We start from the raw sequence: 23,291 nt of genomic DNA on the forward strand, positions 1-23,291 counted from the left end.
GTTCTTGGAAAGTATTTTGTCATTGTCATAGTCCGTAAGTATTGTTTGCCTGCCTGTCCTTATTAGAGTTTCCGGTGTCTTGCTTTTGAGTCCTACCTGGTCCAGTGCATAGCCCTGATACAGTTCTTTCAACCAGTTTAATGAAGATGTGTGTTTCCCTACAGTCCTAAACGAGGAAGCTCCAATCCTCCTCGTGGAATGTAGAAAAGCGAGTTTCAGCTCAGAGGAAGTGAAACTCTCACAGTCGTCGTCGAGAGGTGAGATGGCGCAGAAAGGAGTCCAGCTGTACCAAGAGACCTTCTCCTGTCCGATCTGTCGGGACCCCCTGAAGGATCCGGTGACGATTCCCTGTGGTCACAGCTACTGCATGAGCTGTATTAGAACCCACTGGGATGGGAAGGAAGAGAAGGGGATCCACAGCTGCCCTCAGTGCAGGCAGACGTTCACAGCGAGGCCTGTCCTGCTGAAAAACACCACGTTAGCAGCTGTAGTGGAGGAGCTGAAGAAGACGGGACTCCAGGCTGCTCCTGCTGATCACTGCTACGCTGGAGCTGAAGATGTGGCCTGTGATTTCTGCACTGGGAGGAAACTGAAAGTCCTCAAGTCCTGTCTGGTCTGTCTGGTGTCTTACTGTGAGCAACACCTGCAGCCTCACTATGAATCAGCTGCCTTTGAGAAACACAAGCTGGTGGAGCCGTCCAGGAAGCTCCAGGAGAACATCTGCTCTCATCACGATGAGGTGATGAAGATGTTCTGCCGCACCGATCAGCAGAGTATCTGTTATCTCTGCCCTGAGGACCAACATAAAGGCCACGACACAGTGTCAGCTGCAGCAGAGAGGACTGAGAGGCAGACAGAGCTGGAGAGGAGTCGCCTGAACATCCAGCAGAGGATCCAGGACAGAGAGAAAGACCTGAAGGAGCTCCAGCAGGAGGTGGAGGCCATCAGCAGCTCTGCCGATGAAGCAGTGGAGCACGGCGAGGAGACGTTCACCGAGCTGATCCGTCTGATGGAGAGAAGGAGCTCTGAGCTGAAGCAGCAGGTCAGATCCCAGCAGGAAGCTAAAGTGAGTCGAGTCAAAGAGCTTCAGGAGGAGCTGGAGCAGGAGATCAGGGAGCTGAAGAGGAGGGACGCTGAGCTGGAGGAGCTCTCACACACAGAGGATCACAGCCAGTTTGTCCACAGCTACAGATCACTGCCAGCTCTCAGAGAGGACACACACTCATCCAGCATCAACATCCGTCCTCTGAGACACTTTGAGGACGTGACGGCTGCTGTGTCAGAGCTCAGAGAGAAACTACAGGACGCTCTGAGGGACCACTGGACAAACATCTCACTGACTGTGACTCAGGTGGACGTTTCACTGCCTCAACCAGAGCCCACGACCAGAGCTGGATTCTTAGAATATGCTCAACAGATCACACTGGATCCAAACACAGCTAATAGACGGCTGTTAGTGTCTGAGGAGAACAGAAAAGTAACAGTAGAGGGAAAAGACCAGCCTTATTCTGCTCATCCAGACAGATTCACTGACCGCTATCAGGTCCTGAGCAGAGAGAGTCTGACTGGACGTTGTTACTGGGAGGTGGAGATGAAAGAGGGGGGGTGGTGGTTCGGGGGGTTTAGTGTAGCCGTCACATACAAGAGCATCAGGAGAGACGGGAAAGACTCTGAACTTGGACTCAATGACAAATCCTGGGCGTTATATTGTGGCAGAAACAGTTATCAGTTTTATCACAACAGTGTCCAAACTCCCGTCTCAGGTCCTTGGTCCTCCAGAGTGGGGGTGTACCTGGACCACAGAGCAGGTGTTCTGTCCTTCTACAGCGTCTCTGAGACCATGACTCTCCTCCACAGAGTCCAGACCTGCTTCACTCAGCCGCTACACGCTGGAGTCCAGATTTACAGGTTTGGATCCTCTGCTGAGTTCTGTAAACTGACTTAGTCAGTCTGAGTGTCTGCAGGCTCCTTCTTCTGATTCTCTGCATGGAAACATGAGCTCTGTGAGCTCTGAGCGTCTGATGGATGTGTGAGCTGTTTCTCTGAGGAGAGAAAGCAGCAGAGCTTCCTTCATCACACACTGATCATCGTCTTCTCCACAGCTGAGATTCTCTTTTCTCTGTGTGTTTTTATTCATCTTTATTCATGAAAAACAAGGTTTGAACTTATATTATCTTATAAAGAAATATTTACATATATATACAGTAGTTGAAATCTAGCTGGTGATGCATGATGTACACTTCAGTGGACATGTGATTAATCATAATTTCCTCCCAATATAAAATCAATACTTGGAAAATTTAGCAATTGCATGACTCCTTAGATGTTACTTGATGTCACCATATGTTTCTTACCTGCTTGGTCTCTTTTTCTAGAAGGTTTGAACAGAAAAAAAATGAGCAACTTGGTGTTTCTGGCTGTCTGTCGGCCATCTTGGCTTCACCCTGAGTGGATGAGATGATGCAGGAGCTTCACTGCAGTGACCTCTGTGCACGAAAGGGTTCAAATCAACTCATGCTACGTGTAAAAAAAAAAGCTTATTAAGTAAAATCAGAAATGTGTGTTTAAGTCAAATTTATAGCGCGGTATGTTGAAATGATGAGCGTTCTGACATTTTGGCTTCTTTTACTAAAAGACTTTACTGATGACGTGAGAACAAAGTGAAGTTTGAGCGAAGAAGTGAAGAAACAAACAGGAACAAAGTGTTTTGTTCTCACAGAGCTGAAGGAGAAGGTGTGCTGCTGATGTGAGAGAAGAACTGAGGCCTCCTGAAACTCCACAGAGTTCAGGGCTGATGTTCAGAGAGTCTCTGTGCCTCTGCTTCACTTGTTGTTTGTGCTCTTGATCAATAAAGAGGATTTATTCCACAGCCTTGACAAACTGGTTTGATGAGTCCTGACACACACACACACACACACACACACACACACACACACACACACACACACACACACTTATATATAAGTATAAGTATATGAGTATAAAATGTACCACCACTGTTAGAATATTAGGATTAGAGCAGAGTTATTGTAGGTTTATTAACATCATTTGACGCACAACATTTATGAATAATAATGATGATAATGATGATGATAATAATAATAATAATAATAATAATAATAATAATAATAATAATAATAATAACCTGCTGCTGTTGCGCTCCGCCGCCACCAGGGGGCAGCAGAGGCCGTCGCAGGAAGTTTTGCTTCACTGTGTCATGTTGAAAAACAGACGTCACTTCCGGGCCCCGCACAGGTGACTAACCGCTGGGAAAGTGAAACAGTGGGAATGAGATGGCCTGAGCAGAGTCCCGGACGGTCACGGTAACAGGTGAGAAGATGTCTGAGCGGGTCACCTGCGCAGGTATTAACGGTACATACGGGTCACGGCGGGGCTCCGGACACCGTCAGCATTAGCTTAGCTGCTCCATTCATGGAGGCGATGCTAGCTCTGCTCAAGTTGGTAACACAGCGGACAGTTAGTTAGCTAGCAAGCTAGTTAGTTAGTTAGTTAGCTTGCTAGCCAGTTGGTTAGTTCGTTTGCTAGTTAGTTGGTTGCCTAGTTAGTTAGCCAGTTATTTATCTCACAGGGCCACACGTCGTCTTTCAGTCAGACTGGTTAAATACGTGGTGCTGTCAGTGAACGCTCGTGGTTAACAGGTTAGTTTTCAGTGGCAGTGGGAACTCACGGTGGTTGACTAACTGTTAACTAGCTGTAGCTGAGGTTTAACCAGCTGGTTAGCTGAACAGTGATTAAGGTTAACTAGATGTAGCTGAGGTTTAACCAGCTGGTTAGCTGAACAGTGATTAAGGTTAACTAGCTGTAGCTGAGGTTTAACCAGCTGGTTAGCCGAACAAGCTGCTGTTAGCAGCGTTAGCTAACTGTCTCTCTCTGCCTCAGCAGTTTGTTAGCTGGTTATCTGTCAGCAGGAGGTCAGTTAACGTTAGTTACAGAAGAAGAACTGACCTCCGGGCACTGACTCACTTTTTGTGATTAATTCTTTATTCTAACTTGAACACACAGCCGGCCGGTGTCCAGGTGAAGCTGTGTTTATCAGGACTAGTCAGTAGATGACTAGTAGGACAGTATAGTATATTACTATCATTGTGGTGACCGTGCAGACACATATAAATATATAAATGCACACAGACCACCCCTCCTTCATAAGGAAGGAATAAATACTGTTGGAGCCATAAATCCATATTGTTGACATGTTATTAATATTTGCTCAGACAACCTTGCTTCACTGGCTGATGTTAAACAACAGGAAGTGATAATAACCAGTACTCAGTTAAACTGTTTGATCCAACATGTCCAGTTCAAACACGACAGCATCTGTTTAACCAACTTACACTGTGTTATACAACCTAGGGGAATAATTAAAAATAGTATCCTAGCATCAGAGGTGAGTAAATACATTCTTGGTGTCTTGTCTTGGTACTTTTATATATTTGTACTACACTTTAGTGCACAGCATCAGTTCACATTGGCTCAGTGAGGAAGCGTGTGAGAGCAGAGCGATAATGACATGATGTCACGTTAAACTTTGGACTGATTAGAGTTCAAACTTTAACGTTTTAGAGGGATGTGATATGAATAACATTTTCATGTCACATTATAGTGTATTTCAACAGAGACACTATTTATTGAAAAAGAAATATCAGTGAACTAAATGATATGTAATGATTCTTGTCTGACACCAACCCTGCTTCACTTCTTAAGTCTGTACATGTGCTGAGTCCTGTGTGTCTTTAATGATCTGGTAGAAAACTCTAAAGCCATGGCCTGCGCCCGAGTGCCCCTGGATGAGCTGCAGGTGACTGAAGCCGACCCGCTGGGGAAGGAGCACACACTGCCTGCACTGGTGAGCCAGAAACACACTCAGACAGCCGGTGGGGGGGGGCAGTTTATCAGAATCGTATGGAAGCCCATATCCACCACCAGGATTAGAGAAAAGACCCTGAAGTTTCTCAAAATAATGACCAACTGAACTGGAAATAACAACAGTAGAAAGTCAGTGTTTTGAGAAAGTTAGTTAGATGAACAGCCTTTGATATAAAAAGAAATGTATGATAAGAAATAGTTCCTTTCAGAAGAGTTGAGTCAATACAAAACAAGCTTCGGGAAGTTTCCTGGACCCCAGATTTGTCTCTGTAATCCAGCCGTTGTGTCGGACTTTATGGCTCGTTGAAGCTACCGGCTTCCACAGACCGAGCCTCTTCCTCTGCACGAGCAGTGTCTGACTAACGGATCGACCTCTTAATGGGACCCTGTGCGTTCTGTCCACACCAGCACCCGGTCAGGAAGGCTGAGCGCTGCTTCGTGCCTTACAAACCCCCGCCACAGGACGGCTCTCCCGCTGAGCTGGAGGAGTTTTTGGAGCATGCCAAATTCATCTCGGAGGACCTGGAGTGGCTGCTCGCACTGCCCCATGACAAGTTCTGGTGTCAGGTGAGACGCTGCGGACATGAACACCCACGTGTCCCTTTTTGTTCTGCAGCTGGAAACATGCAAATCTATGAAAATACAGCTTCAGATTCAGTGACACAGCAGGAATAGTTTTTTCTTTGTATAACCATCCCTCCCTGTCTGCTCCTGTCCGCCCCCTCCACCAGGTGGTGTTTGATGAGTCTCTGCAGAGGTGCCTGGATTCATACCTGCACCACGCTCCCCGTGGCCTCGACCTCGCCACCCTGCCGTCCTCCCCGGCAGTGGCCGACATGCAGCGCTCCATCCACAGGGCGATCTTCTTGACCTTCCTCAGGATGGCCACGCATAAAGAGTCCAAGGTGGGGGCAACATTTAAACTGTAGAGAGCGAATAATGATCTACTGATCACTAGAAATACCAGTGATAAGATAAGATAACATTTATTGATCCCTCAGTGGGGAAATTTTGCTGTTACTGAAACTCAAGGGGACAGAAATAGTTAAAGAAATTAAATAAACCAAATATATACAGAAGAATTATGTAGATTGTGGATTATTGCACAGTTGCCCAAGATTGGGTAGTAATGATAAAGTGCATCAGGTAGTGGTTGTGCTAGTTTATAGAGTCTGTGATAAACTGTGTGCTGTCAGATCCTGTTTTAAGGCCTGATTTAAATGCACTGACCGTTTTAGCAGACGTCAGGTGTTCAGGAGGCTTGTTCCATAGGTGGGGAACATTTAAAGGGTTAATTCAGTGGATCAAACAAGCTCTTTTAGTGGACCTACTGTGATCAGGTGCAGTTGTCCCAAAGGATCACGTTGCAGCCATTGCAGCCCGTTTGGTGGCTGCTGGCTGAGGTGATCTACTGGACCAGTTCCAACACTGTCACTACCTACCAGTCACTCAGACACCAGGATGTGGACACAGAGAGTGCAAATTTGAAAATACACCCTTTAATAACCACCTTGTCGTCTTGTGTTTGCTTTGTGCTTCTCTTCCTCAGGAGAACTTCATCACCCCGGCTGTGTTTGGAGAAATTATCTATGAGAACTTCCTGTTTGACATTCCCAAGATTCTGGATCTGTGTGTGCTGTTTGGAAAGGGAAACAGCCAGCTGCTGCACAAGATGATCGGTGAGCTGTTTGTTCGGGTTGAGCTGAAATGATGCAGGCTGCAGGAGATGGTGAAGAAGTGTTTGTTAACTTTCATACTGACGTCCTTTCAGAGAACATCTTTACTCAGCAGCCGTCTTACTACAGCGACCTGGATGAGACGGTGCCCACTGTGTTACAGGTAAGATCCCATTTTATAGATGCGGCTGTTTATCTTTACTGAACAGACATTCATCAAAAAGTCTTTCTGGGACATTTTCAATGGTTTTCTCACTCTTTTTATTCTCGGTCACCCTCAGGTGTTCGACACCATCCTGAATAAATGCGGCCTCCAGTGTGAGGGGGCCACAGCCATGGAGCCGATGAAGCTGAACGCACACAAGCAGCCCACTGCCATGAGCATGAGCCAGCAGGTCAGACAGACACACTGGTATCTGTACGTCAGGCCGATGAGCTCACAGCAACGTCCATGTTTCTTCTCATATCAACATCGTGCTGTATTTCACAGGCTGCTCTGGCCTTTAAAATGAGAGAGGACTTTCTGCTTTAAGGCTCAGTGAATAAACCAGAAACCAAGATCAAAGCCTGAGACAGTGTGATACTGAAGCACCCATAGTTAGTGTGGTCACAGTCCTTTATCACAGTGGTACAAAGTCAACTACTATGTAAGGGAACACATGTTAAAAAAGAAAAAACATTTAAAAAACTGTGTTACTGACACAAGTGGTTATGAGTCAGACGGACAGACGGACAGACGGACAGACGGACAGACAGACAGACAGACAGACAGACAGACAGACAGACAGACAGACAGACAGACAGACAGACAGACAGACAGACAGACAGCCTGTAGTCTGTTAATATGTACAAGTATGAAAAGTTAGGAGCTTTACGGTAGTTGCCCAAGAGGCTTAATAAGAGACTTGGCCAACAAAAAGACACCAGAGTGACGCCTCTTGTGACTGATCAGTAACCCAGTGAAGCTCAGGGAGGGCAGGTGATCCTCTGTGACCCGGCCGGCGTGCCGCTGGAGCAGAGGATGAAGCTGATGGTAAAACCACAGGAGGACATAGACGTAGTGTAACCCCTCTACGTCCTGTCGGTGACATCAGGTGTGCTTTGTTCTGTCTCAGGAACTTGTAGATCTGATTCTGTACCTGTGTGACTCCTCCACCACCATCCATGCCTTCCTGGACATCTTCCCTGCCGCCTGCTCCAGCTTCCACTCCCACGGCTTCCTCAGCAGGTAGTCACACGGAGGACGCTGGCAGTATCAAGGTGCACTAACACACCGTCTCAAAGGCTTTTCACCATCGTCTCGTTTCCTCTCTCCCGTCAGACTGACCTCGTTTTATGAGACCGCTGTGCCTGACCTCGAGAAGGCGGTGAGGAAGAGAAACTTTGATGATAAAGGGTAAAGTTTCTGCTGCGTTTATTAGTTTAAGTGGCAAACACCAAACACACCAGACTACATTCACAAAAGCAGTCATTTTACCTTGCAGAACACAGCTGTCGCTGGTCTACTGCTGCCTCCATTGGATAGTTTGTGTGCCGTTAGTTCTTAAAGGGTCCAACACAATATTAGTAATAATGAGTGTTTTAAACAAGCTCTTTTAGTGGACCTACTGTGATCAGGTGCAGTTGTCCCAAAGGATCACGTTGCAGCCATTGCAGCCCGTTTGGTGGCTGCTGGCTGAGGTGATCTACTGGACCAGTTCCAACACTTTTACTACCTACCAGTCACTCAGACACCAGGATGAGGACAGAGAGGATCATGGGTAGAAACAGAGGAGTTCTCCTTTTAAAAAGACAAAGCTGAGCAGTAAAACACTGAGACCCTCTTGCAGAATGAACGTGAAGGTAAATAACCTCTCTTGTCCTCCGTTAGGCTGCAGGAGGACTTGTGGAAGAGGTTGTCCCACTCCTGTCGTAAGATGGTGGAGACGTCTCACCTGCTGCTGCATCATACCTGCCTACAGCCCATCCTGGAGGGGTGAGACGTCCGAACTCTCTCTCACACACACACACACACACACACACACACACACACACACACACACTAATTGTGCTGATTCTTGTTGCTTTGCAGGCGAGAAAACATGCTGACATTTGCAGAGGAGCTCCTACAACATTTCACATCTTTTTTACCTGAGAAAAGGTAAAATGATTCTGTGGTCCACCCTCACTGTTCTCCTCATCTCCTCTGGTTCAGTCAGAGAGTCTGAGGGGGTTTCCTGTTTTCTTTCTTGTCCTTTCAGGTTCTTGTCGGACTACGATGAGCAGTTTCCCATCGCAGACGATGTCAGCCTCCTACAGCAGGCCCTCCCTGTCATGTATCCTTGTTCTGATTACACTCTGCACACACACCTGCCTCAAAGTAACCAAAAACCAAGCCTGTATGATGTACTGGAGTATTTTCTCTAAGAGGAGGAATGTAGAGTTGAACATCTGCAGCTTGAACTTTGAACATTAACTCAAAGAATAACATTTAATCGTGTTGGTGAGAAAATAGGACGAATATTTAACGTGATGGTGAACTGAGTTCAGAGCTTCAACATAATCACTTAATATTTGGAGGAAAAACACAAAACATTTGATGGTTCCAGCTTCTGAAATATGAACATTTGGTTGGTTGGTTTTGCATTATGATACATTTTTGCTGTAAAATGTTACAACAGGCATATTTCTCCTCTTTCTGGACGTTTCACACCACAGATGATCAATAGATTAATCCAAGTATAATAGTGATGATCAGCCGGTGGAGGTGGACAGACGGTGGGATCAGTGACAGACGGTGACGCCGTGAAGCCTCGTTGTTCCCTCTCCTTAACCAGCTGCCGTCCTCAGTGATGAGACTCGGACGTCCTACCTGCTCCAGGGGGTCCAGAGCGCCTGGGACAGCGTGGGCCGACAGAGGCCACAGAGCCACGTTCAGCACAGAGCCCCCCCGGCGACGGCGGCCTGTCAGGGGGGAGCGGGCGCCGCCGCCTCAGCTGGATCTAACCTTCAGGAGGACCACGAGCCCGGCGGAGCAGAGGCCACGATGGATGTTCCCCGAAGAGGAAACAACGTGAGTTCAGTGATTATTCAGCTCAGCGTCCTGCAGGTTACATCCTGTTTGATACACTGAAGTAAAGATGTTGGACAGCTGAAGATTATTTTCTTAACTGATGAGTCCGCTGATTGTTTACTGTTTTTTAACAGTGAAAAATGCTCATTCAGATTTTATTCAGATGTTATTTTGTTGTCGTGCCATCAGGGGGCGCTGTGTCCGGTGAGCGAGGCCGAGCTGGAGTCTCTGCTGTCGTGTATCCGGGACCTGCTGCCCGATCTGGGCGAAGGCTTCCTGCTGGCCTGTCTGCAGGAGTACGACTACAACTCTGAGCTGGTCATAAACAACATCCTGGAGGACCGCCTGGCCCCCGGCCTGGACAAACTGGACCGAGCCATGCCGAGGTAACGCCTCGCCCTTTCACAGCTCCGCAGTAAAACATGGAGTTCATATAGAAGTGCCTTTTCGTGAAACTGAGATGAAGTAGTTGTTGCCGTTGATGTTAACCAATGTGTCTGACCCCGTTCCTCCTTTCAGGCCGGTGAAGGAGGAGCTCCCACACTTGGTCAGCGTCAGATCCAACGTGTTCGATGATGATGAGTTTGACGTCTTCCGTAGGGACCAGGTGGACATGTCCCGCATCTGGAAGGGCAGGAGGTGAGAGCTCAGAGAGACGTTCACTGATCACACATTAAAAGGCCTCCTAACAGGGAACCACAGATATAGTGGGATCAACACGGTTTAATCTGTTTAGTCAGAGCCAAGTAGGATGTCCAGACTTAACCTCCCTCCTTTTGCAGTGCTCCTCTTATTGATTGATTCTTAATCCTGGGCCAGATTTTTACTTATTTTGGTTTGGAACTGGTCCAGTAAGATCATTTAACATTAACATCACTGCTTTCCAACACACCAGACTCCATTCACAAAAACAGCAGCAGAGCAGCAGCTCTAAAATCCCTGTTTTAGTGAATGTAGTCTGGTGTGTGTGCTGTTTGTGGTTAAACCAAAAGGATCTTCCAGGTCTCTCTCTGTAGGGATCCTTTCCATGCTGTCACACACTTAGAATAACACTCTGAGCCTGTCAGTGGATCAAACAAGCTCTTTTAGTGGAAGTAGCCAGGTTGAAAATCAGTGCAGTTACCATCTAAACTCTCCTTGTATTTAAATGAAGTGAAGAGCTGAGGCTGTCTGGAGTCGAGTGTAATCCTGTCGTGGGTTCTCGCTCTTGCAGGAAAGGTGAGAGTGTTCGAGAGATGCTGAACGACAAGCAGCACATCGAGGAGCAGAGGACTCGTTATCAGGCCTACGAGACGGTGGTGGACGAGGTCGTCATCGGACCCGGTGAGAGCGCGGCGTCCCTCGGCCTGGACGACTACGACGACGAGTACGACGACACCTACGACATGAACCAAGTGGGAGCCAATGACCTGGACGGAGACAGTCTACTGAGCAGAAGGTAACAGGAGGAGGAGGAGGAGGAGGAGGAGGAGGCGCTGTGAAGAAGAGCGCTGGTTAAAATGTCTGATGACTGAGTTTGTGTTCTCCTGCAGGCCGTTTACAGTCCCACAGATACTGAGGAAAGGAAACAAACCGGAGGAGGAGGAGGATGGAGAAGACGAGGAGGAGGAGACTATACCGGTACTGAAAGCATCACAGACAACAAATCTTTCTTGTTGACCCATTTTAAAGCTCAGTGATGAGTTTTAAATGTAGAATCAGTTTGTCAAACTTTTCTGGTGGCATGAAGCGCTGCAGCTGTAACTGTGCTCAGTCACTTTAGCTGCATGCTGTGTTTCCACGTGAATCCTTTTCATTGCAGAACAACGTGAACAGGGACCAGTTTGTGCAGGACCCGGCCGTGCTGAGGGAGAGGGCTGAGGCCAGAAGAGCCGCCATGCAGCAGAGGAAGGGGTAAAGTCCATCCCACCAGCTTCTCCCTGGAAATAAGACGTTTGTAGATACTCCTCCCCTCAGTGGGGGCTTCTTTATTTATCTTTATTAATTGTAAAGACACGAGGAGAAGTCACTTTGTGTAAACTGATAGAAGTTAAGTGAACAGGTGAGAACATCAGGAGCGTCGAACACAACAGAGCAGCTGATTCTTCCACTGTGCCGTGTTGAGGTGTTTGTCAGCTTTAGTGGATGGAAACACGGTCAGACGTTGACCCGGCGGCTCCGTCTTCTGTCTTCTGTCTTCCAGTTTCCGTCCGGAGCGTCCCAGTAACGTGGTGGGTCAGCCCAAAGGCCGAGGACAAACTCTGGAGACGTTCCTGGACCGACGCAAGAAGGAGGCCAACAAGAGCCGCACGGCAAACCACAACCGGCGCTCGATGGCCGACCGCAAGAGGAACAAAGGCATGATCCCGTCCTGAGCCGACGGCTGCTGCTCCAACGGTCAGACTGATGGTAGGATGGAGGGGGGGGCAGTGAAGGTAGTTCTGGGTTAAAGGTCGTGATTTTGGTGCCCACATGTTCCCCCGATCAGACTTTGGCCCCCAAGTCGCCGCCTGAGCTCGAAGGCAGAGCCTCAGTGGGTTTTCAGTAGTTTACTGGTTTTTTGGCCACATTTTGAGATCAGATCAGCTTCTTGGGAGGTTTGGGACCCTGAACGTTTAGCGTTTGAGCCTGAAGGACGCCATCAGTTTTCTTTTATAGCTCGATAAAAACCAAAGTCCTGGCTGAGGACAAAGAGTAAAACCTTTATTTTTGCCAAGTAACAAATCAGTTTATTATTAAGATCCAGAGTGATCGATCTTTGACATCATCATTATGAAACAGACAACATAGGAGAAAAGGAAGCGACATCCCGCGGCTCCCTCTGCCGCTGGAAGAACAACTGCTGACCCCGTGAGCTCGTCTGGACGCCGCGGTCACCGCCCAGGTGAGACGGCGTCCAGCCGGTTCACACGCTGCTGTCCGGCCTTCGGAAAAACGTGACAACAGACAAAGACTCTGCGGCCGCCTCGTAGTGCCGCCGCCGCTGCGTTTGGAAGCCCGGGCTGTGCAGAGCGGCCTCGACATGTCGCCACACAAACTATTTTCTACCAACAGAACAGATCTATCAGAGCATTTTGTAACAAAAGAAGCACGTGGAATTGCTTTTTGGAGTTGACATTTAAAAACAACCATCAAATAAATATAATAATACTGTTTTTGACATCCTTGGAGTTTGAGTCGTCACTGATGAAATGATGAAGTCAGCTGGATGTGACTTTGTCCTTGAAGTGTTGGAGGAGCTTCAGTACGGCTGCACACATTAATCCTTTAGTCACTGGACTATTAACTGGACACACACACGGCCTCTAATGTCACACTAATGTCGACTTTTACTGCACGGTAACAGTTTGTATTTAACTTTATGCAAATATTCAAATCTTTAAAGGAACAGTTCCACTTCTTTTTTGCTTCCTTGCAGTGAGTCCGGTGAGGAGACTGACGCCACTCTCATATCTGTGCAGGTACAAAGCTACAGTCAGCAGCCGCCTAGCTTAGCATCAGGACTGGAAGCAGGGACAAACTGTCACTTCCTGGAGCTTTAGCACCACCTTGAGGTTGAAGTTACTGGTCCCAATAAAACAGTCCAGATCTCCCCTCATTACTTCACAGTTTGGATTTCAGACAAACGAGATATAACATGTTAATTAACAGGCTTTGGACAGAGTCAGGCCAGCTGTTTCCCAGTCTTTATGCTAAGCTAAGCTAACTGTACCCTACTGACAGGAGGGTGGAATCAGTCTTCTCATCCTACTCAGAAGTGTTTCCCAAAATGCTGAACTACTCCTTTAAATGAACAAAGGCCCTGAGATGCTTTGAAACAGCTGTAGCGCTTCACGTGTGTCCAAATGATGAGGATTACCTGTGCAGCCGTACGTCAGAGGACACGTGGTCCACACACACCTTCTAACAGGAGGAAACAGGTGAAGATCCAGCTGATCTGTGGACAGACGGACCTGTTGAACGTCTCTATCTCAGCTACTGTAACAGCTCAGGGTGGAAGGTGTCATTCTGGGGGTGTTTGTGGTTTCTGTCATAAGGCAAGTTCAGGACAAGTGCAAACACCTCTTCCACTTCTGCTACTGACTGTAGAACAGTTTTACCTGTGGACTACCACTACAGAACCTCTACGACGAACATTGATTAGAAAAGTTTGAGTCCAGACAGCAGATCAGTCACATTAAACTCAGTTCAATAAGTTGTTATTGACATCATCTGAATCTAAAGTGAACGTTGACACTTAATCAGTACGTCACTTAAAGGGCCACTCCACTGTTTCTACCCATGGTCCTCTCTGTGTCCACATCCTGGTGTGTGAGTGACTGGTAGGTAGTAAAAGTGTTGGAACAACTGCACCTGATCACAGTAGGTCCACTAAAAGAGCTTGTTTGATCCACTGACAGGCTCAGAGTGTTATTCTAAGTGTGTGACAGCATCCATGATGCTGTCACACACTTAGAATAACACTCTGAGCCTGAGGTGATCTACTGGACCAGTTCCAACACTTTTACTACCTACCAGTCACTCAGACACCAGGATGTGGACACAGAGGACCAGGGGGAGAAACAGTGGAGTGCTCCTTTAAAAGCATAAAGCACTGAACGTCCATGCAGAAACAGACTCTCCAGTCACCAGTTATTAGCTCACATCTTCACCGCTGCAGATCAAACGCACAGATTAACTTTTCCACAGTTGTACAGTTTTGTGATCCCAGGAAGAAGCAACAGCGCTTCACAGTACCGTGTTCATACCACCACTGTCTGTCTGTCTGTCTGTCTGTCTGTGAGGCCCGCTGCTCCGACAAGCTTATATTTACTCCCACAATCCATTGCTGGAAGGAGGAGACGTGAGGTCAGTATAAAAAGGGTGCGTCACTGAGGAGGAGACCAGAGCTGCTGCTGGTGGAGGTGAGGCGACGTTAGCGGTCGGCACAGACGCTGCCTGCAGAGAGAAAACAGGTGAGGTGAGCAGGGGGGGGTCACACTCAATCAAAGAAGGGGCCAAAATGTAAAACACAGTGTAAGAGGGCCAAACAGGCTGAACATTTAGTGAAGAGTCTAACAGTGACTGTTTTATTATAGTATGTGACATAATAATATAGATTTTATTCAGAAATATGAATTTAAACAAACTTCAACAACTTTTCCTCAATAAAATAAACACATTTTAATTCTATTTTCTTTTTTTTGTCTGTTTTGTCTCTTAGTGCCTCTAGACTTTATAGTTAGATTCTTTAATCACGACCACATCAGCTCCACTAACAAGACACACAGGTTCACCTCCGATAGACAAACAGGTGAAACTCCGCCCCCCCCCACCTGCTGAGAGAGTCTGTTTTCAAAGTCCACTTTTCCTCCCTGCTGCTGCACGGGTCCTGATCAGCGCGGCAGCTGTGCAGTGCATTGTGGGATTTGTAGTATGAGAGGTGGGAGTGCTGTTTACCGACGGGCCGTTCTTTATAGTCACATGAAATAATCTGGCTCTAGACTACAGATTATATAGACTTTAGGTGATAAGAGAGTTTGCACTTTCATTCAGGGAACAGGAGAATAAAGAGAATCATCCAAAGCTAAAACCTGTGGTGCTTTTCCACTAGTACCTACTCGACTCGACTCGGTTTGGTTTTCCATTACAGTTGAGTACCACTTCAACGTGGGGGGGGGCGTCATAGCAAGGTGGGCTGAAACTCCTCTGACGCAAGGATGTGCAGTCAGAGGAGGCAGAAAAAAAGAAATAAAATAATACTTTTCCTCTGGCCTGTGCTTTAATGCAGCTTCGGTGTGGTTCCCACAAGTTTTGATCATCTTTATAGTCAAAATCGCTGAAATCCTGTATTTCCTGTTCAAACACAGCGAGGAGTCTGGACCAAAACTGGATCCTGTGATTTGAGAAACGTGCCGAGAAGTCTGAGCGAACATGGACGATCAGCTGCTCACATCCACAGGCAGATTTCTTTAAAGATTTTGGGAACATCACGGGTCGATCTGGCTACGAATGAACAACGGAGACTTAATATCAGCCACAGTGCTGAGGGAGAAGAACGGGAGGTTTTGAAAGACCTGATAAATGAAACCTGCTTTTCAGCCAAACAGGAGCTGGCACTTTGTGGAGGCTGAGATAAAAGAAAAAGTTCCAGAAGCCATCTTTACCCACTGTTATGCACAGAAATTGAACCTTGCCTTCTCTTTTTCCTTTATTCATAGAAAAGAGGGTAAAATATGCTTGAGCCGATATGAATTTAAAATTCTTCCACTGAATTGTGAATTCCTGCTATTTTATTAGAATAAATGTTTGTAAATCTGACTTTGACAGTCAGTGCCTCCCCAACCACAGACCTCAGCGCACGTCACTGCTCTGACGACACAACACACCTACGAGCTCGTTGGTTTACCTGCAGACATTTTCCACGTTTCACTTTTGGCTAAATGATAAAAACACCTGGTCTGTTTCCAGGTTTAAAGATGGAGGCTTTGATTCATGACTCATCCAGTGATGTCACTCCCTGGCCAATCAGTGGCCTGCAGTCTGGTGACGTCACATTTTCAGCTCCACTCAGCTCACTGGGACCCCCAGCAGAGGAGGACTGAAAGGTACCTGGTACCAGGTAGTATCACCTGGTGGAGAACCTACTCGACTCGGCTCGACTCGACTCTGCTCGGTCTGTAGGGTTCTCCACCAGGTGATAGTTCCTGGTACCAGGTATTATTAGTTAGTACCTCCTCTGCCGGGGTTCCAAGCGAGCTGAGTGGAGCTGAAACTGTGACGTCACCAGACTGCAGGCCACCGATTGGTCAGGGAGTGACATCACTGGATGAGTCATGAGAGCGACTCACACGGCTCCTCGCTGTGTTTGAACAGGAACCACACTGAAGCTGCATTAAAGCACAGGCCAGAGGAAAAGTATTAAGAATTACTTTATTATTTTATTTCTTTTTTCCTTCTCATGATGGCAGGTGAGGCTCTGCCTGACGACCCCCCCCCTGAGGTGGTACTCAACTGTAATGGAAAACCAACCGAGCCGAGCCGAGTAGGTACTAGTGGAAAAGCACCACTAGAGAGCGACAAGTTCAAAATGAACGATTTTCTGTCGTATTAATGGAGACGGGGAAGGTTAATGGTTTAACTGGTTTAACTGGTTTAACCCTCTGAACTCTAATCTAAACGCTCCGTCTGTTATTCTTATTCTATTTTTCAGCAGAAAGATTTCCCCAGTGCCTACACACACACTATAGACCTCCACTACACACACACACACACACTATAGACCTCCACTACACACTGACTAACTAGTTATTTAGCCCCCTTGGTGACCAGCTAGTGTCTGTGTGTGTGTGTGTAGTGTGTGTGTGTGTAGCGTGTGTGTGTAGCGCGTGTGTGTGTGTGTGTGTGCAGGTGAACTCACTGAGGATGCTGCGCTTGCACAGAGGACAGGTGTGCTGCAGCAGCAGCCAGGGGTCCACACAGTCTCTGTGGTACTCATGGAGACAGGGCAGCACCCGCAGACACTGAGACGACAGCAGAGACAGTGACATCACAGGTCACGCGGCCACACCACATAGGTGTGAGCGCCGACCGGACAGAATCGGGCCGCGGCTGCGCCGGCTCACCTGGTTGTTGTTGAACGGCTCCAGACAGACGGCACAGTTGTCCGTCTCTCCCGGCTGAGACGGGTCGCACCACGGTTTGGGCTGCCGATATGTTTTGGTCTTCAGGGACGACATCCTCTTCAGGACGTCCTGTTTAGGAAGCAGCTGGACAAAACCACACGACTAGTTTATTACAGGCTTTCAGGAGGTGACTGAAGCTCTAAACCACACTGTTTCTACCCATGATCCTCTCTGTCCACATCCTGGTGTCTGAAGGACCAGTAGGTGGTAAGAGAGGATCATGGGTAGAAACAGTGAATCTAATATAATCTAACCTTTGAAAACTAGAAAATAAACCTGTTTGTGTTTCTGCCCAACGTGATCTGCAGCATTTAATGAGCACTAACAGATTAAATAACATTTTATAATATGAAGATTTTAGCCCATAAAACACACGGGTGGTTAAACAGCATTAAATGCATTATGTTCATTTAAATATTAAACTGGTTGAAAGTGAACGTACAAGTACCTCTAACGTGTGATCTGAGCTGTGAGGGCGGTGACGTACCTCCAAGTCGTCGTTGAGCTGGCGGTCCTGGTCCTGGTGCTGCCAGCGGGCCTGAACGATGACCCCGGTGCTGAGGATCAGAGCCACGAGGAGGACGGTGTCCCACAGCTGCTGCAGGTACTTCTGCACACAGCGGGAGGAGAGCAGCACCGAGTCACTCCGACCACCAGGCTGAGACACCACACACACTTCACACGACTACATTCACACTGAAAGATGGGTTTTAAAGTCCCATCTGGTTTTTCTAGTCTGGTTTTCTTCCACCTGCCTCTGTAATAAACACTGAAAGGATTTTTAGAATAACCAATCATTTGTTTATAGCTTCAAGCATGATTTTTAAATAACTCCACTGTTTCTCCCCCTGGTCCTCTGTGTCCTCATCCTGGTGTGTGAGTGACTGGTAGGTAGTAAAAGTGTTGGAACTGGTCCAGTAGATCACCTCAGCCAGCAGACACCAAACGGGCTGCAATGGCTGCAACGTGATCCTTTGGGACAACTGCACCTGATCACAGTAGGTCCACCAAAAAGAGCTTGTTTGATCCACTGACAGGCTCAGAGTGTTATTCTGAGTGTGTGACAGCATCATGGAAAGGATCCCTACAGAGAGAGACCTGGAAGATCCTTTTGGTTTAACCACAAACAGCACACACACCAGACTACATTCACTAAAACAGGGATTTTAGAGAACAGGACACAGGAGCTGCTGCTCTGCTGGATCATCAGTGTGTTTGTGTTAGTGTGTGACTTTGGTGTTTTGAATAGTTGCTTCAGATCAACACAGATTTGTATAACACACTAAAACACAAACTAACTGTTCAAGTCAGTAGTAGACCAAGTTCTATAAAGTTAAATTACTGTGTTTCTCTATGTAGTCTGGTGTGTGTGCTGTTTGTGGTTAAACCAAAAGGATCTTCCAGGTCTCTCTCTGTAGGGATCCTTTCCATGATGCTGTCACACACTTAGAATAACACTCTGAGCCTGTCAGTGGATCAAACAAGCTCTTTTAGTGGACCTACCCATCGTGAATGTACAAACTGGCCTGAGGTTTAAAAACAGCGGAGTTCTCCTTTAACGGGGCTGATGGTGTGTGGTTCTGCTCCCCCACCTGGACCTGAGAGTTGGTCTCCCCCGTGCAGATGACCCCCTGCCACTCCCCGTAGAGGCCTCCTCTCGACCGACCACAGCTGGACCACAGCGTGAGCGTGGCTCCCTGCGCCAACACACAGCAGTCAGCTCAGCCTGTCACCTGTTCACTCACCACTGGGGGGCGCTAACAGTCCTCTGGTGGATGGGGGGGGGGCTCACCAGGTTGTCCTGCAGGATCCTCTTGTATGTGATTCTTGCCGTGGCGTGAAGACCCCTGCAGAGACAGAGGACGGTCGTTCAGAGCCACAGTGATGAACTGATCTGAGTTCAGTTCAGGTCTGAAGCTTCTTCACCAAAATAAAGTCTATTATGAGTTCTGTTTCATTAACATCTTTTCTTTCTTTTACTTGCATGTTCCTCTGTTTCTATCTTTGGAGCCTGTTCTGAGAGTGAATCACATGACTTCAAACCAGCAAAGACTGATGGGAACACTGGCTCAGAGCTGGCAGCACCTCTTACAGCTCACAGGCAGAAGGTTTCACATCGGTGTGGTTTAGAAACACCAGATTTTTAGAGGTATCAACAAACCAGGACTTATTTTAATAATGAGATAAAACCAGAGGACATGAAATGTGTGTCGATCAGATATTTTCTGACTAAAGATGGTGAGGAGGTGAAGAACACATCACTTCCATTTAATCCTGAGCTGCCTGGTAGTTTGTTCATCAGAGACTCTTCTTCTACAGTTAATACAGCAGCTCAGTGGAGAGAAACAGGAGAGCAGGTTCAGAGTGTGAGCGACAGGACTGGCTGGCTTTAGCCTCCAGGAAGAGTCCGGTCATGTTCAGCAGGCCGGTCTGGTCTGATCAGTCCTGAGAGACACCACACAGTCATGTGACTGACGAGCTCTTTCTCTTCCTGGATGTTAACAGAACGAAGGAGGACCTCCTTCTTCTTCTACTCTGTTTATTCCTGCCGTGTGTAACACAGCCCACCCTTCCCTTCTGTATCCTCCACTGCTCGCTCCAAACCACATTTCCAAAGTTTGCGTACAGCTGACATGATTCAGGCCCACAGCCGGCGACATGAGGGGGGGGGTGTGATGGGGGGAGTCCCGTACCTGAGCAGAGCTCCGATCAGCTTGGTGACGTTCTCGGACGTCTGGATGACGATGACGGGCTTGGACAGCGCCTGAGACAGATCCATCTGAGGCAGGAGGAGACAGGAGGTGAGGGAGGTGTTCCAGAGGGCTGCCCCCCCCCAGAGAGGCTCCACATGGACGTGAACACGTTAAACACATGAGACACACCTTTACCTCAGTGACGGTGTTTTGGTTGAGAGCGAGGATGATGATGGCCGACGCTCCGAGGACCAGAGCTCGCTTCATCTTTAACACAGAGGACGAAGGTTAAGTTACACACACACACACACACACTCTCTCACACACACACACACACTCACACACTCTCTCACACACACACACACACACACACACACACACACACACACACACACACACACACACACACACACACACACACACACACACACACACACACACACACACACACACACACACTCTCACACACTCTCACACACACACACAGCTGCTCTGCTCTGCTGGTCCTACTGGTTCTGAGGAGGAAGAGGAGGAGGAGGAAAAGGAGGAGGAGGAGGAAGAGGAGGAGAAGGAGGAGGAGGAGGAGGAGGAGAAGAGGAGGAGGAAGAGGAGGAGGAGGAAGAGGAGGAGGAGGAGAACAGACAACAGTCTCCTCTTCTCTCCAGTTTGGTTTCTCTTTGTTGTTTGTTTTGGAGAAGCTCGCTAACACTGACGATAATGGATGATGATGATGATGATGATGATGATGCTGATGCTGATGCTGATGCTGATGAAGCGTAACCATGGTAACTGAAGTGCACGTGTGCTGTACTATGACAGTAATTACTGATTACATGGAGCCCTGAGCTGAGGGACAAACTGGAACTTAATCTGTTCATGTGTTCGGACTCGTCTGAGGGACCGGAGTCACCTGGTGAAGGTAAACGTGAGCAGTGGGCCACAGGCGGAGCCCTGAGGGACACCCAGCACACACTCACACTCAACTCCTTACTTTATTGACCATCGCGTCGGCGAAGGACTCTTGGTTTCCGGTGGAGGCTTTGCTGTCGTCCATCTCCACGGGCACCACCCCGATCCACGGCTCCTGCTCTTTGGTGCCCTCCTCACCTTCTCCTCCGCTCACCTGCGCCTCCTCGTCCTGAACCTGTGGACAGAAAACAGGCGTTTGGCTGTTCAGGGTGTCGGTCGCCTTCATTTCAAACAAAACCCCGTCAGCTCAGTCAGGCTGAAGAAAGACACATTTCTAACACACACACACATAGTGACAGACATTTCACTTTCTAATTCACATAAACTTGAGGAGGAACCTTAAACTGTAGGAAAGTAAACCCTAAAGAATGCTGGTCTAAAGTGTAAATGTGAAACATCAATACCACCTTTATATTATCTGGAACCCTCAGACTCCTGTTAAAGGCCCAAACCTGCAAACTTTCTAGAAAAAAGTCCTGAAGGTTAAAAACCATCTCACAGATATTTAGTTAGTTATCATATCAGTGGTGAAGCTGTTATTTCTGACTGGACCTGAACGCTCCGCTGACAGGAGAGAGACTTCCTGTGATTTCTTAGAAAATAAAAGCTGTTTTATTTCTGGTAAACACTTAAAACCACTGAATTAAACCCTCAGCGTGCTTCAGCATCCCGTCCTGCCTCCTGAGTGCTTCAGTGCTTCAGCAGGTGGGAACAGGGACACACGGTCTGCTGCTGCTGCCTTCACAGACTGTGTGTTTGTGGCTTCATGTGTTAAAGGGCGACTCCGGATGTCAGAGCCGATTCTCTGGGAAAGTTTATCTGAGAAAACGGCTTCAGTAAAGACGGGAAATGTGATGTTTAATACACCAACTACATATGATGCAACCAGACAGAACTAATTAGGACACAACCTGGCTCAAATATTCAAAGAAGGTTGTCTGATCAAAAAGTGGGGGTAAAAAACACACGTCTGCTCCCCCAGGTCTAAAAGTGGGGGTGCAGCTGCTAAACCTGCTCCATAAATCAGACTGTGTACAAAAACAAAACACAACAGAGAGAATGACACTGAAACTAATCTGTGACAGAAATGAGAGAAGGGGCAACAATACAAACAGATTTTATGAAGCAGTTTATTATGATCTGAGTGTGTTTGGAGTGTGTGTGTGTGTGTGTGTGTGTGTGTGTGTGTGTGGTGTGGTGTGTGTGTGTGTGTGTGTGTGTGTGTGTGGGTGTGTGTGTGTGTGTAAACTGTGTGTCTTGTGTCCAGCTGACACATAAACTACTAGTGAACAGCCACCAGATAAACTCTGATGTTATTGATTAATCTACTGTTTCACACAGATGGATCAGTCCGGTAGTGTTTCTACAGATTATCATGTGTATAAGTGTTAATATGTGTGTTTATATTTCAGGGAGTGTTGTGTTCAGGTGCTGGATTGACATGGATTATGAGGACCAGGGGGCCTTTCTCTGAGCTCTTATTTTGGAACCACAGATGAGTGATTAATAAATTAATTAATCACAGATAAGCACTGCTGACAGAGCTGGTTCGCTGCTCTCTTATCTCCCCTGTGACCCACTCACCAGGACCAGCTCTCCCTCCAGCTCTTCTCGGTCCTCGTCCCGGGGCTCGGAGCTCCTGCCGGCCGCGCTGGACTGCACCACCTCCCCCTGCAGCAGAGCGCTGACACCGGGCCGCTGCTCCAGGAAAACCTCCACCAGAGCGACCTGCTCCGCGGCCGCGACCAGCAGCCCCGGCCCCGGCCACCGCAGCAGGAGCAGCGGCACCGTCACCCACAGACAGCACCGGCAGCGAGCGGAAGCCATGGCCCGAACAAGGGAGAGGAAGCACGGCTGGAAACTGTGACGGCACGCAGACCCGATCAGCTGTTTCCCGTCATTTTGGGGCCACCGGCCGCGCTGTTGTTCTCAGTTAGCTTGCTAGCTAACTGGCTAGCTGGACCCCTGGAAGAATGTAAACAAGCAAAGCAACTTCCGGCTCAGAACGGAAGTAGCGGGGGGCTGTCATCTTGTGAACAAACGTGCTAACCGGTAAAGACTCACTAAGATTAAGTCCAACAACAGAGTGGTTTTAGCTGAACATGTGCCGCACTGACATTTAGAGAAGTTAAAGAACATATTTACCGTAAAAGTCCGTTAACTTACCGTTTTAACCGTTGAGTTTTAGGAAGCACAGCCAGAGAAGAACTTAAGAAAGTACCTCGTCGCACTTCCTTCTTCGCTTCTACGTCATGATTCAGATCGGCTATAAATACCTATAACACCGGTGTTTCACTGCTATCAACACTGTTAAGTGTCGCAGTCTAACAGTTTGTGTGAATGAACTCCGGCAGAGAGAATTAAACAACTTCAA

The 23,291-nt window shown here is 47.7% G+C and overlaps 3 protein-coding genes across 5 annotated transcripts; 2 read left to right on the forward strand and 1 right to left on the reverse strand.

Annotated features, from left to right (window-relative positions):
* Positions 1-258: 258 nt before the first annotated feature.
* On the forward strand, positions 259-2,011 carry LOC139204436 (tripartite motif-containing protein 16-like). Its single transcript, XM_070834461.1, has one exon. It carries the CDS (start codon positions 263-265, stop codon positions 1,943-1,945), a length of 1,683 nt encoding a protein of 560 aa, XP_070690562.1. The 5' UTR covers positions 259-262; the 3' UTR covers positions 1,946-2,011.
* A 1,237-nt stretch (positions 2,012-3,248) lies between these two features.
* On the forward strand, positions 3,249-12,753 carry ascc2 (activating signal cointegrator 1 complex subunit 2). 2 transcript variants are annotated; one of them, XM_070834456.1, is made up of 19 exons: positions 3,249-3,330; positions 4,767-4,864; positions 5,293-5,451; positions 5,616-5,789; positions 6,434-6,563; positions 6,656-6,723; positions 6,842-6,955; positions 7,676-7,788; positions 7,882-7,956; positions 8,431-8,535; positions 8,632-8,700; positions 8,801-8,875; positions 9,390-9,612; positions 9,802-9,998; positions 10,132-10,251; positions 10,826-11,050; positions 11,145-11,232; positions 11,414-11,505; positions 11,795-12,753. In XM_070834456.1, exons 2-19 carry the CDS (start codon positions 4,781-4,783, stop codon positions 11,964-11,966), a joined length of 2,283 nt encoding a protein of 760 aa, XP_070690557.1. In that variant the 5' UTR covers positions 3,249-3,330; positions 4,767-4,780; the 3' UTR covers positions 11,967-12,753. The 2 variants fall into 2 exon arrangements, with proteins under 2 accessions (XP_070690557.1, XP_070690558.1); XM_070834457.1 differs by having other exon boundaries at positions 3,250-3,340; positions 4,779-4,864.
* Positions 12,280-23,104, reverse strand: rnf215 (ring finger protein 215). 2 transcript variants are annotated; one of them, XM_070834465.1, is made up of 11 exons: positions 23,084-23,104; positions 22,502-22,882; positions 20,940-21,092; positions 20,144-20,215; positions 19,949-20,034; positions 19,048-19,102; positions 18,848-18,952; positions 17,743-17,865; positions 17,196-17,339; positions 16,991-17,093; positions 12,280-14,529 (listed from the first exon to the last, which is right to left on the reverse strand). In XM_070834465.1, the coding sequence occupies exons 2-11, from the start codon at positions 22,742-22,744 to the stop codon at positions 14,507-14,509; spliced, it is 1,107 nt and encodes a 368-aa protein (XP_070690566.1). In that variant the 5' UTR covers positions 22,745-22,882; positions 23,084-23,104; the 3' UTR covers positions 12,280-14,506. The 2 variants fall into 2 exon arrangements, with proteins under 2 accessions (XP_070690566.1, XP_070690565.1); XM_070834464.1 differs by having other exon boundaries at positions 20,138-20,215.
* Between the last annotated feature and the right edge of the window lie 187 nt (positions 23,105-23,291).

Source organism: Pempheris klunzingeri, chromosome 7, assembly GCF_042242105.1.
Source record: "Pempheris klunzingeri isolate RE-2024b chromosome 7, fPemKlu1.hap1, whole genome shotgun sequence".
Classification (NCBI taxonomy): Eukaryota; Metazoa; Chordata; class Actinopteri; order Acropomatiformes; family Pempheridae; genus Pempheris; species Pempheris klunzingeri.

Bases quoted from the DNA above. Each gene is read 5' to 3' on its own strand.
- LOC139204436 (XM_070834461.1), top strand. From the start codon at position 263: ATGGCGCAGAAAGGAGTCCAGCTGTACCAAGAGACCTTCTCCTGTCCG.
- ascc2 (XM_070834456.1), top strand. From the start codon at position 4,781: ATGGCCTGCGCCCGAGTGCCCCTGGATGAGCTGCAGGTGACTGAAGCC. The intron at 4,865-5,292 runs GTGAGCCAGAAA...TGTCCACACCAG, and splicing joins AGCACACACTGCCTGCACTG to CACCCGGTCAGGAAGGCTGA. The intron at 7,957-8,430 runs GTAAAGTTTCTG...GTCCTCCGTTAG, and splicing joins AGAAACTTTGATGATAAAGG to GCTGCAGGAGGACTTGTGGA.
- rnf215 (XM_070834464.1), bottom strand. From the start codon at position 22,744: ATGGCTTCCGCTCGCTGCCGGTGCTGTCTGTGGGTGACGGTGCCGCTG. The intron at 21,093-22,501 runs GTGAGTGGGTCA...TTCTGTCCACAG, and splicing joins TGGAGGGAGAGCTGGTCCTG to GTTCAGGACGAGGAGGCGCA. The intron at 14,530-16,990 runs GTGAGTTCACCT...TTCTCTCTGCAG, and splicing joins GTGCAAGCGCAGCATCCTCA to GCAGCGTCTGTGCCGACCGC.